The 11,662-nt window shown below is 48.8% G+C and overlaps 2 protein-coding genes across 2 annotated transcripts; both read left to right on the plus strand.

Annotated features, from left to right (window-relative positions):
* Positions 1–2,147: 2,147 nt before the first annotated feature.
* LACBIDRAFT_312222 (uncharacterized protein) lies at positions 2,148–2,361 on the plus strand (the record flags this gene model as incomplete). The annotated part of the gene is made up of 2 exons (XM_001887970.1): positions 2,148–2,246; positions 2,299–2,361. The coding sequence occupies 2 exons, from the start codon at positions 2,148–2,150 to the stop codon at positions 2,359–2,361; spliced, it is 162 nt and encodes a 53-aa protein (XP_001888005.1).
* A 5,422-nt stretch (positions 2,362–7,783) lies between these two features.
* On the plus strand, positions 7,784–10,125 carry LACBIDRAFT_312225 (exocyst complex component, exo70 subunit; the record flags this gene model as incomplete). Its single annotated transcript, XM_001887971.1, has 11 exons — positions 7,784–7,813; positions 7,868–7,916; positions 7,964–8,059; positions 8,108–8,192; positions 8,243–8,339; positions 8,390–8,776; positions 8,828–9,211; positions 9,266–9,419; positions 9,468–9,935; positions 10,000–10,011; positions 10,070–10,125. The coding sequence occupies 11 exons, from the start codon at positions 7,784–7,786 to the stop codon at positions 10,123–10,125; spliced, it is 1,818 nt and encodes a 605-aa protein (XP_001888006.1).
* Between the last annotated feature and the right edge of the window lie 1,537 nt (positions 10,126–11,662).

An 11,662-nucleotide genomic window follows, 5' to 3' on the forward strand; every position in this document is an offset into this window, starting at 1 on the left:
CTCGACTTGGGGATGGAACCTAGTTCCTCCCCATCAGGACCTCGAACAACGCACTTGCCACCTCCAAAAGTGGCCGTAAAACCATTGTCGTCGAGTTGTCCAACAGACACGAGGGTGTATCCAACCTCAGGGGAATAGAGAACTTCCGTAAGGCGCAGCTGCGAGATGTCGGCACCATTAGGTATGTCAATCACCATCTCGCCCTTGCCAACAGCCTGAAAATCTTGCTTGTTGGCAGCTCGGAAAGGCTTCGGCGGAATCTCAACAAAATTTTCGAGATCATCTCGGTACGGCGAAATGTGGGACGTGCAACCCGAATCATAAACTTCGGTACGTGAGATGTTGCATGTGTTGCTACTGGCACTGACAAATGCCGCAACGTGTTCAGGGGTGCCAGGGTCCTCCAGCGCAAACGGCGCATCAACAGCTGGCGCGGGATCTTCGAATAAATCGTCAAAATCCCAGTTGCTCCCTTCAGAACACTCTCCAATGCTTGTCCCTTCATCCGCTGCCTCAGAAAACCAGTCGCTATCAGTAACGGCGCCACTCTCAGGCTCGTCATCCGAATCAGAGTCCGACACATCCTTGAGGTCAGGCATGCTGTCTGAATCAGAGTCCGACACAGCCTGGAGGTCAGGCATGCTGTCATCTGACTCATAGTCAGTGACGGCCACGGCAGCAAAAGCCCCCTCGCATTCGGAGTCCGAGTTCACGCCAACAGCAGCATTGGCAGAGCCGCTTTTTGGTGAGTCTTTCGATTTCTTTCCGTCCTTCGCTTTGTTGGGGCATTTATCCCTAAAATGCCCTTCCCCTCCACAGCCCCAGCAGGTACCACGAGGATATTTGTGGTTACGGCCCCCAGCTTTCCCGCCCTTTGACGAAGACGCAGACGCAGTCATAGCTTCATCGCGATCATCGTCCTTGGGAGACTTCCCATTGGAACGACGTGACCGCTGAATTTTCTGCCGTTCGTACTCCTCAGAGATGAGGGAGATGAGCACGTCGGGATCGATGGTCTTCGTTGTGTGGAAGAGCTTGGCGGCGGCGAGCTGGTTTGAGGCAAAGTTGGAAAGGGACACAGGGAGGGATGAAATGATGGTAGAAAGGTAATCTTTGGTGTCGATCTCGACGCCAACCGTTGCTAACTCCTCGCGCTTCACACGTAGGGAATCCAGGAACTCTCGGACATTGCCCTTCTCAGGGCACTTCATGTCCAAGAAGCGCGCGCGAAGCTCTGTTTGCGCAAACGCGCCTTTCTGGGTAAATTCCGTGGTAATTGCTTCCCAGCGTTCCTTAACTGACGTCTTGTTTCGAACACGCATCAGGGCAGAATCCGGCAATTTCTGGGTGAGCAGGGACCTGGCCGACCGCTCGTCCTTGTCCCATTTCTCGATAGCGGCGAGTTCCTCAGTAGTGGGTGCAGAGGGATTTGCGGCAGTGGGGCGTGGGGTGGTACCAGAGAAGTGACCCCAGAACCCTTTAGGCTGGACGGCGTCTTCGAAACGGAGGGAAAATACAGCCCAGTTGAGGCCAGTAGTATCGAGCTTTGGAACACTCGACGGGAGGATATCGTTGAGCGAAGCGCTGGTGACGGACATAGTAGCAGCGTGCAAGGGGTACACAATAAAAATAGGCAGGGTGCGCAGGGCCCAATAACCTGTAAGATTAGCTATACGAAGATAACGTAGACTCAGTGTTTGCGCAGGTAAGCCAAACGACTGTAGATTCACCTATACGAAGATAACGTAGACTACGGGTGAATCAGTAAAGTGAAATAGAAAGTAAGTAAAAGATATTCACCTCAGTGTTTGCGCAGGTAAGCCAAACGACTGAGGTGGAAGTACGTAGAGTCCAGTATTTATGTTCTACGGAGTAACTAAAGGCACGCATTACATTTGGACGCGTGCAAGGAACATATCACGAGTGATGAAGAATATGAAATATAAAGGAACATGTGAGTAAGGGGAACAGAATGTAAGCAAGGGAATTTATCCGAGGATATGGAGACGGCGAGGACGTCGTCACCTTGATTATTCCAACAGAACGGGCACGGCGCAATGAATGCACCTACACAACGACGACCTGAACGTGTAATATCCTCAGAGCAAGCCGAATTTTCGAGGTGGCGTTGCACACGACGATGACAAATGTTGATCAACAACGATGTGATCGTCAACTATGTCCTCGACCACCATCATCTCCACCACGAACTTTTTCTGCTACTCAAGACGCGTCGTTTATGTAAGGTGAGTGTCTGATTGATATTGTTCTTGACCACCACCCTCACCTACCCGTCAGGGCCAAGCGAGAAAAACTGGCTCGCTTTTCTTTTTTACGCCGTTAATCATGCAAGTGAAGTGATATCCACTGTACGTGACCGTTATCTTACTTTGTTCCTCATCCTGACTACTTATCGTTACTTCATTCAGTGACACCCCAAACTCTTGCTGACGTATTCCGCCCATGTCAGTTGTCACCGCCTTAAAATAATTCGGAGACGCAATCGAGCAACCTATTCGCTGCCCGACAACCACCGCTCGAGGGAAGGCGAGCCCTGAAGGCCTCAAGATTATCTTTTGGATTCGTATGGTACGTCCACGCTGTATCACCTTCTAAGTGTAGTTTTCTGACAATACATTCGTCAGCGTCGTGCCATTTCCTCGGGCTCTACTCACGCACATCGGGGATACGTTCCGGTCCCTACGACAATGTGCTGAGAACTACTTATGGCAGAAAAGAGTTTTTGACGAGGCACAGAGGAGATCCAAGAAGGTAGTTGTGCAGGAGGGTCAAGGCGGTGCTGTATCTCATGTACGAGTGCCATTTTTTCAACAACCATGCCCCTACTAAGACACCTGTACTTCCAGCACCGACACCGACGACATTTCTTTAGCCCACTGAAACTTCAGCCCGCCTACGCACTGCGTTGACGCTTTCCTATCACGTAAATCGATCAACACAGGTTCCACGTTCAACTTACATTGTAGCCCGACACAGCGCCGCCAACCGAACAACAACATCCGACATATTTAACTTTTTCATCATCTTCCAAACCTCTCGAGCCGTCTATTCATCCTCGCACCTTCACTCTCCCTGTGAACACGATACTCTCATCTTACCCTTCGGGGGTCAAATGCTGATTGCGTAACAAGACGTCTTTGCGTCCTCTTGCTTTGGTAGAGCTTCAACTGCTCTTTCCCTGGCGACGAGCTAACGGGTCGCGTTTCACAGCTCGAACTACGAGAAGCAGTTCTGTCGAAGGGGGTGATCGTGTATAGGGCCGTATGAGTCTTCCACAGGGAGGATTAACATAAACGTAGGCGATACTTTTCGTAAGCCAGCTCCTCACTTCGTGCCTATATCAATTAATGACGAGGATACCAATTAGAAAGGAGAGCCGGAAGGAATGGTGCAAGCAATGGGGTACCTACTTGTACTAAAAACGCTGGTAACCATCCAATGACGACACTGGGCTTATAACGTTGGTCCAGGTAATTTTTTGTTCTTCTGCTGCTCTACGCGTCATAATACTAATGTTCAATTTTTCAACGGCAACCATTACTTCTTAGCAACCCACGCGTATTACTTTCCAGAAAGTCAAGTTACGGCGAGTATTTGCTTCCTAAAAATTTCTGCTGGAGGGGGAAATCGTTCGGCATGATTTGCAGAAACATGACATGGACTTGTGCGTGACCTTGACAAGAAGCGAACCCAAGAATCTCCCGACATAATGATAGGTCGCTCCGATTTTTGACCTCGATGCTTACGGTTACGGGGCCCTCGTTAACGCAGGTAAAACGTCAACACTGGTGGACTTATTCTTGGTTTACATCTATTCTTGTCCGCCTAATTTTGGGGTCAGTTATTTCTGGCCTAATTTTGGTGATCTATTTTAACGAAAATACTCGCACCATCAGAGGTCCTAAACGCAAGAAGTTCGGAGGGACATTCTATATTAACTTCGGGTTTTACGGTCGCGGTGTGCTCCATACTTCAAGTTAATGTTTACTGTGGAGGATCCAGGATTTCCCGAAGCCTGATCCTCAGTCGAAAGAATATTTTCAAGGTGGAGGGAGATCAACGATCTCAAATGGGGTATCAGGGTGGCGTCCAGTTTTACGAACAGCCCACTCAAGTTCAGATGTGTGATGTTCAAGAACGCTGAATCGGGTGTCCCAGAGAGAAAGTCGTTGAGGTTTTGTAAGCTTTTCTCGTAGTAGAATCGCTGATTATCGATGGTGAGGGTTTTCAACTTCGGCTGATTCCAACCAATAAATCTCGCAACAGGGATAATGATGCTGCAATCGTAATCCAACTCCCACGCGCTGGTAAAGGAGAAGTTTACTATGTGTGGCAACTGTCGTAGCTGCCAAGAAGGTTTTGGAACAGACCGACAGTTCAGATGGAGAGTCTGCAGAAGTGGAAGTGACGCAAGGGCGTCGAGAACTAGAAGAAATGCCCACTCTGGGTCGGAGGCGCCCAGATCCCAACTAAAACACATCAATATGTGCTCTGAAGCAGGGCATTGGACCTACATGACTGTTCGGACCCCAGTCAAGGACGCAACTGCAGGGAAGAGGAATGTCCTAATCTTGGCCTCCTCTCCTGAAGATACATCCCTGTCTTCCCAGGGATATAGATTGCGAATTTCAAGACGGGTGGCATATTTCGAGGCGGAAGTCGGCTTTGGTTCAGTGGTAGCAAGGCTCTCGACCTGAGATGACAGATGTTGCGGCGATAACTTGATCGTTGACAAAACCTGTGGCTCCCATGCAAAGTTAATCTGTTTGCATACTAAACGCAGAGCCTTTCTAGGATCACGATAATAATGGATCGTAAAACCGGGACTCATTTCCACAATCCGAACCTCCGGCGAGGTTGCTACTTCAGCACCAATGTCTTGGAGAAGCTCCGTGGGCAGAGACAGTAATCCAGTCATGACTCCAGCACTTGTATACCAGGCTAAATGAGTTTGTGTTCGTAGAGTTGGGCGCTTGACGTGTAAGTTATCGCGCTGTATCGCGATTACAAGGTAATTGCCAGTAAACCCCCCGAAGCTGGCCCGAGCGCGTTTTGCGAGAATTCTGTGCTGCCACACTCGGGCGCGTCCTTTTCTGTTTGGGGTTTAGCGGCTACCGCCCATGATAAAAAAATAAGAATGGAGAGATCTCCCGGCCGATTGGTCTTAGTCTTCAGCGTCTTCGCCTCATTCTTGTTATACTAATAGAGCATCACAATCCGAGCGCGGAAGATAGGAATGATACATGAAGATCAAAACGATTAGGCGTACATAATAATAGGATTTGTGATTCCAAACATTCCGGAGCACAGCTTCCGGACTATTTTCTTCGGAGACAGTTGTCATGCTACAACGATACTCTTAATCATCTCTTGTTCAGATGTCTTTTCGAATGTTTCGGGGCTCAATCGCGTTATGCAAAAATTAGTTCCAACTGCGCAAAAACCTACTCCATTATATCGTTGTACGGTGAAACTCATAAATTCAGCCCTTCTAGGTACTTCTCAGTCGTCGCCCACAATTCATCCCCGAAAGCCTCATTTCTTCCATTCTTCGAGGTTGACGCAACCTTCCCAACGGGCTCCAAATACGCTCCTCGATACCGATCAGGATTTTTTCTGACCGCTGGGGATGCAGCCGCAAAACAAGGATTGTACGCCCCTTCATCTGGGTGTTTGAGCGTCATTTCCGTCAGCCTCTGAACAAACCGAGGGAATGGGAGTCGGCCCGTAAATGTATCAATCATTCCTGGGTGCAAGGAGATGCTGATAATGGAGGAAGAGGAAGCGTCAAGGTGACGTTGGAGCGCATTTGAGAAGAGGATGTTAGCTAGTTTGGACACGGCTGAGAATTGGGATAGTTAGAGGTTATCTGGTCATGGAGAAACTGAGTTTCGTACGGTATCTTTCGAGGTCTGAGCGAAAACCCGATTTTGTTCCGTAGCACAGCTGAAAATCCTCGATTGACTGAAAGCGCAGTTTCAGATCTGTGGCTCGTGGTAGCCTGTGAAGGGCTGATGATAACTACACCCGATATCTGTATTGATACTTGATGCAAAAGAAAAATGAATTACTCACGGTAACGATTCTAACATCCGAATTATCCTCCTTTGAGGTTTTTTCGAGCAAAGGAAGCAAGGTTTTCGTGATTTGGAAGGTTCCGATATGGCTAGGGTGTGCTGAATAAATTCTCCGTTTAAAAAAGGCACGGCGCAATTCACTTGACCATCAACACCTCACAAATACCTGCTTAGAATTTGAGTTCAATACGACAACATCAAAGATGGGGTGACAGTACCATCTTGGGTCGGGTTGGTTGGGTCTTCAAATAATCTGGGGGAGAAGCGTTAAGAACTAATTAATAATTCACTTGAGCACCTACACAGCGGCGTTGTTAACTAGCCACATAGACAAGATTAAATTTCCCGCGACGGCATGACAAGACAAGCCTTCTCGGACGTACTGAGGACATCAAGTCTTTCCTCCTTCCTCAAAAAAGTCTCTCCAGACTCCTTCGCTAACGCCGGCGTGCTGAGGTCGCAGAAAAGCCAGACCACATCCCCTGAACCTATCCCTTCTTCTTTTAATTTAGCGATGGCTCCTGCACCCTTCTCCTCGGTCCGCGCGCCCAGGTAAACTTTAGCACCGCGGCGAGCAAGGTGTTTAACTGTGGCATAGCCAATCCCTTTGCTGGAAACGAATGTGAGCTGTCGTTACAGTTACAGTGAAGGAAATGGAATGTCACTTTCCACCGGTAACGATAATTACTTTTCCAGAGAGGTCAGAGAGGTCGGTCAACGGGTTGAACTTTTGAGACCAGAACATTTGACGTAGAGTAGGGAGAGATGTCTCAGAGTAGTCAACGAGAGGTTCAAACGTAGGTGGGGTGCGTAGCAACTTCTCCGTCCTTTTATATCCCAATTTCAAGGCGACTATCTTGGTTGGCGGATATCAATCCTTCTCGTTGCCTTATACGCCTCAGATATCCATAGCTGCACGCAATCCTTTGCCCCTATCAGGCGTCCGTCCAGGCTGTTTTTGCACCTAAAGGAGCGCTCTTACCTCTACGGTCGGAGCATTCTATTTCCGAAGGAGATAATGAAGTGCTTCAGAGTCTTCGATGAGTCACGAGTGGATCTGTCGGTGCGGTGCAGCTTCCCCGTTTTTTTAAAAACAAATTCCTCTGCCTTTGTCAGGGGAAAAGTTGGATCGGGCTAACAGTTAACACCTGATCTAAAAAATATTGATGAATCGATACCTTTGTATCTGAATTTCTCAACGAGTGTTCCAGCTCAATTCCTGCATCGTTTTCGACTGCTCCATCTCATTCATTAGAAGTTCGAGGGCCGAGAGCATCTATTTGTCCAGAAACGCTTCTCCAGACTTCTTTTATGAACCAGGCGTGCTGATGCTGCAAAGGAAAGAAAACCACGTAAACTGCAAAGCTTGAACGTACAAGAAGTAAGTACGTTCTACGCGTTTGGACCCCGGCGTCATGAATACCAAAATCTGCAAGAATTTCGTCAGCTGCGCCTGAGAATATCGGTTGGTAACGAACCTCTAAATGTAAGAATCCATTCCCATTGATGCGAGAGGAGGCCTGAGATGCCCGTCGCGTCTTGGTCCTGTCTTAGTTGGTGGTTTGGCACAGAGAGGTCAAGGTGCGTGACAAACAAACCACATCAACGATGAATTGATGCCACAGTGCTCGTCTCCGACCATCACTGCAGCAGTCCCAACGATCCCCTCTTTCTGAGCTGGCGAGATGGACGACGAAACAGCGGAAATTGAGCTGGTAACGTTATCTCAGAGGTTTACTAGAAGAAATGCGCTTACACCCCGCGTTTAGCTCCAGCAAAATCTGAACAAAACCAAGCAGATCTCGAAACGCATGACCAGTACGCCGTTCTCTGACATTTGGCCTGCATCGCACTCACCTGACCAGCCATTCTTGATAGCTTCGATACCCGGATAGCAAAGCTCGAAAAGTCCATCTTACCGTTATACACGGCAGCGCAAATTTTGAACCGACGGAGAAGCAGTAGGTTGTCTAGTGCTTTACAGGTTGCGTTGCGCTGATATTATCAAGACATTGACGAAACTCTGGCGAAGATTAATGATGTGGCTAGTAACCATGAGGACTTGGCAGCGGAAGAGGCATTGATTTTACGTGGGTGCGTGTTGGCGTTCAACAAACAATACCCTCGTTAACATCGTTACGTAGCCCTCAACCGGGGCAAATCGGGGTTTACAAGGATACTTTGGAACGTTTGAATGCGAATATTGCCTTCAAGGCCTCAGATGGTGACCTGGATAGGACGGTGAGTGGCTTGAGGTGGTAACATTTCCTCTCACTCAATTGGTGGGACAGGCGCGACTTATCGAAACCGGAGCGAAGAAACTGACACAGTTATACACAAAAGTCGTCGCAGAAGGTTCATCGGGAGTAACGCCTGTTCCCGGTGCAGATATGATGACCTCTTTCCCATCATCCCTTCTTCCTACGTTATCGCCTGTCGTCACCTTCTTGCGCACACTCCCGGTACCATCCACTCATCCAACTCATCCGGCCGCTCAAGTTATCTTGACGACTTTGAAAGAGGCGCAACGAGGCTACGCCGACATGCGAGGGAACTGGAGCGTAAAGTGCCTGGAAGGGCAGGGAAAGCGGCTTGTAGCTCGTGCGGAAAGCGTGGATCCACTTGTGACAGGAAGGGAGTTTGGGGAGTGGGTCGAGTTAATTCTGGGAACCGCGGATGTACGTTGGCCTCGCTTCTACCCTGCATCCTTGCCTTACCTGTTTTCTTAGGAGGAATACAAGCTCCTTCAAGAACTAAGTCCACTATCGAGCACCGCGCTCGTGGCGTCAGCGTTTGGAACGCTGCTGACTCCCATCCTCAAACTCTTCAACTCAATATTGGCGGCCCTTGTAACTCTCGTGAAAAAGTCACTGCACAGGTACACCTTCCTTGCCCTATCCGCATTTGAGGGCCTGCTTTCGCTGCAAAATCACTGGGACGACCTTCTATCTCGTCGTGATACTGCGACGGACAAGAACGAACTCAAGGACGCTATACAAACCCTCCGCGCCTTGTGCCTTCGCAGTTTCCCCGAGTTCCTTGCGGATATAAAGTTGGGCGCGACGAGCAGGGGCTCAGACACCAGCACCAAACTTACGGGTTTCACTCTGTCGGTATGTTCATTTGTTGTCCGTCCTTGCTAGATGTCGATTCATATCACTCTATAGACTGTTAGATACATAGCCAAAGTGCCTGAAGTTCGAAGTGCCGTTTCCTCGGCACTACTCGCGCTCGGGGACGGGAACTGGAAGATGGGCGAAGGCATTCAAGTGGGCCAAGCTCGCGAGGGCGACGAATCCGCCATTCTCGAACACTTCATTGGTTAGTTGAGTTTTTGTCTCAGCGGACATGATACTTAGTTACACCCAGGCGACGTCATCATAACCAGCCTTACCAGTCTAACTGCCATTTCGCGAACCTCCCGCCGCCCAGCCTTCGGCTCCATCTTCCTGCTCAACAACGTCTCCTATTTGCGCGAACACCTCCTCATCCAACCCACCAACCCCTCCATCTCCAACCTCCTCCCTCAATCCGCCGTAGACGCCCTCAACTCCAACTTTCGGACAGCCAAAGCCGGATACTTCGACTCGAACTTTTCACCCCTCATGCAGGCACTGGCGGACGACCCCAGGGATAAGAGCAGCAAAGGCGCGGCGAAGGAGAAGTTTACCCGGTTTTTCGACCTCCTGGATGAGGTTGTGGAGAGGCATCGGCTGGCGAAGGTTTTGGAGGACGAACCTGCGGGTAGGGAAACACTTGGGGAGGAGGTTATTAGACTTGTTGTTCCGGCGTTGCAGCGTTTCACGCAGAGGCAGAAGGACAAGGATTTTAGTAAGAGTGAGTGGTCTTGATTTTGAGTGCACGTTCAACTTCTGATCACGTGATTACTTTACTTTCTCAGACCCACAGAAATGTAGGGTTGTTTAGCTTCTCCCGTCTGCTTGGCCCTGACACTCTGTTCTTTCTTTCAGATATCAAGAGATCAGCAGAAGAAGTTGAACAACAGCTTTACGCCCTGTTCCACTGATTCTGTAGTCATTTTATCTGCTCACTGGTTGCGCCGTCTTCATATCCATTTTCCCCGAGATTCCCAGTGTTATATCCGTGTATGCTCCGTTCTGTCCGTTTGCGAACCAAGTTTTTTAAAAGGTTTATTCATTTCAAACGTGTGGATTGTTAAAAGACTTGGAACCGTTTATTGGCTGCTCAGTCCTTCTGTCCCCTCTCATGAATCCCGGTCATTTCTGCTTGTAACTTAGCTGGCTCATGTGTTATAGGTCGAGAGGCACTAACACGCTTGTTCACAAAATGCTCCCAAGTTCACTTCCAGTGAGATTTTGCGCCTGATCGTCCCGATGCAAAACCGTTTACTTATTTCGAGTTTTCAGTTCTGAGAATGCAGACGCCAAATTACGACCAAATGGTTCGAACCCATGTCGATCCTTGATATTCCTCGAATGGCGTGGGCGTCGAGCTTTATGCCGCCTATCTTCACGAGAACCTTGAACGTGGAAATTAGCGATGATAATAAGACTCTTCATCTGGGCAATCAGTCTCCCAACTTTCTTTTGATTCCAACACCTGTCAGATGTTGCGAAAGTCTCTCAACCCATCAATCGCAGGGACTTCCAGGTCATCTATCTACTCATCCCGCTGTCTTCCAAGTAATTCGTCGCAAAAGGATCATCCGCCCATACAGTCGCCTGCTTTTGGGCAGGCACCAAGCCGTATATTCCAACAGGTTGTATTGAAACCGCAACCCAAGCTCCGGGCGTCGCCTAAAAGGTGAATTCCTGGGAAATCACAAAATATTCCCATCTGACCTTCCTCCGCTTAGAACGTATGGTTCGTCTTAGACTAAGTTGGCATAGAGCTTGACATTTTAATTCTTGAGAACGCGAGGATATCGCTCGGCGCATGGACTTTCACCGCCTATACTTTTGCATCTGTCAAAGCGCAGGGGTTCATGCAAAGCGGGTTATAAGCAGCATATTCTTTGCACTGCGTATCTGTGCGGTTAGTGCTTATCTTCATATTAGTCTCCTGGCTTTGACTCTTGTTGTTCGAAAGCGCATTCCTTCCCACTACAGTATGCACATCTTTTGAACAATATGGAAAGTCTTCGCCTACGGAGCTTTGAAAGCTGGAATGGCGCCCTCCAAACTCGTCGACAACAAACTTTAAAACCAACATTCAGTACAGCGCTGAACGATTCTAAAAATAAGATTGTGAATATGACCATGGAAGAGTGTTTCCCGGTTCGTATCTTTCGATTCAGAGGCTGTCCAAAGATAAGGACCCAGGGCACGGGTTACACCAAATACCAACCTTGGAGGCAAATTTCACATTGTGAAGAAGGCAGTTGCCCCATGACGCGAGAGTGGACTTGACGCGGACTATGAGACTGACACGCTTTACCAATTTGAGTATTGTATAAAAACCTCATAAATGAGTTTATTTAATTCCAGCCATGAGCGAGGCCCCAACTATCCCCTGGCAACTTTGCCTACGTCAAGTCGGAATCGCTCATCCCGCGATGTATCGACATACCTCGCTCCACAACC

This window comes from Laccaria bicolor, genomic scaffold (assembly GCF_000143565.1).
Source record: "Laccaria bicolor S238N-H82 LACBIscaffold_50 genomic scaffold, whole genome shotgun sequence".
NCBI classification, from domain to species: Eukaryota; Fungi; Basidiomycota; class Agaricomycetes; order Agaricales; family Hydnangiaceae; genus Laccaria; species Laccaria bicolor.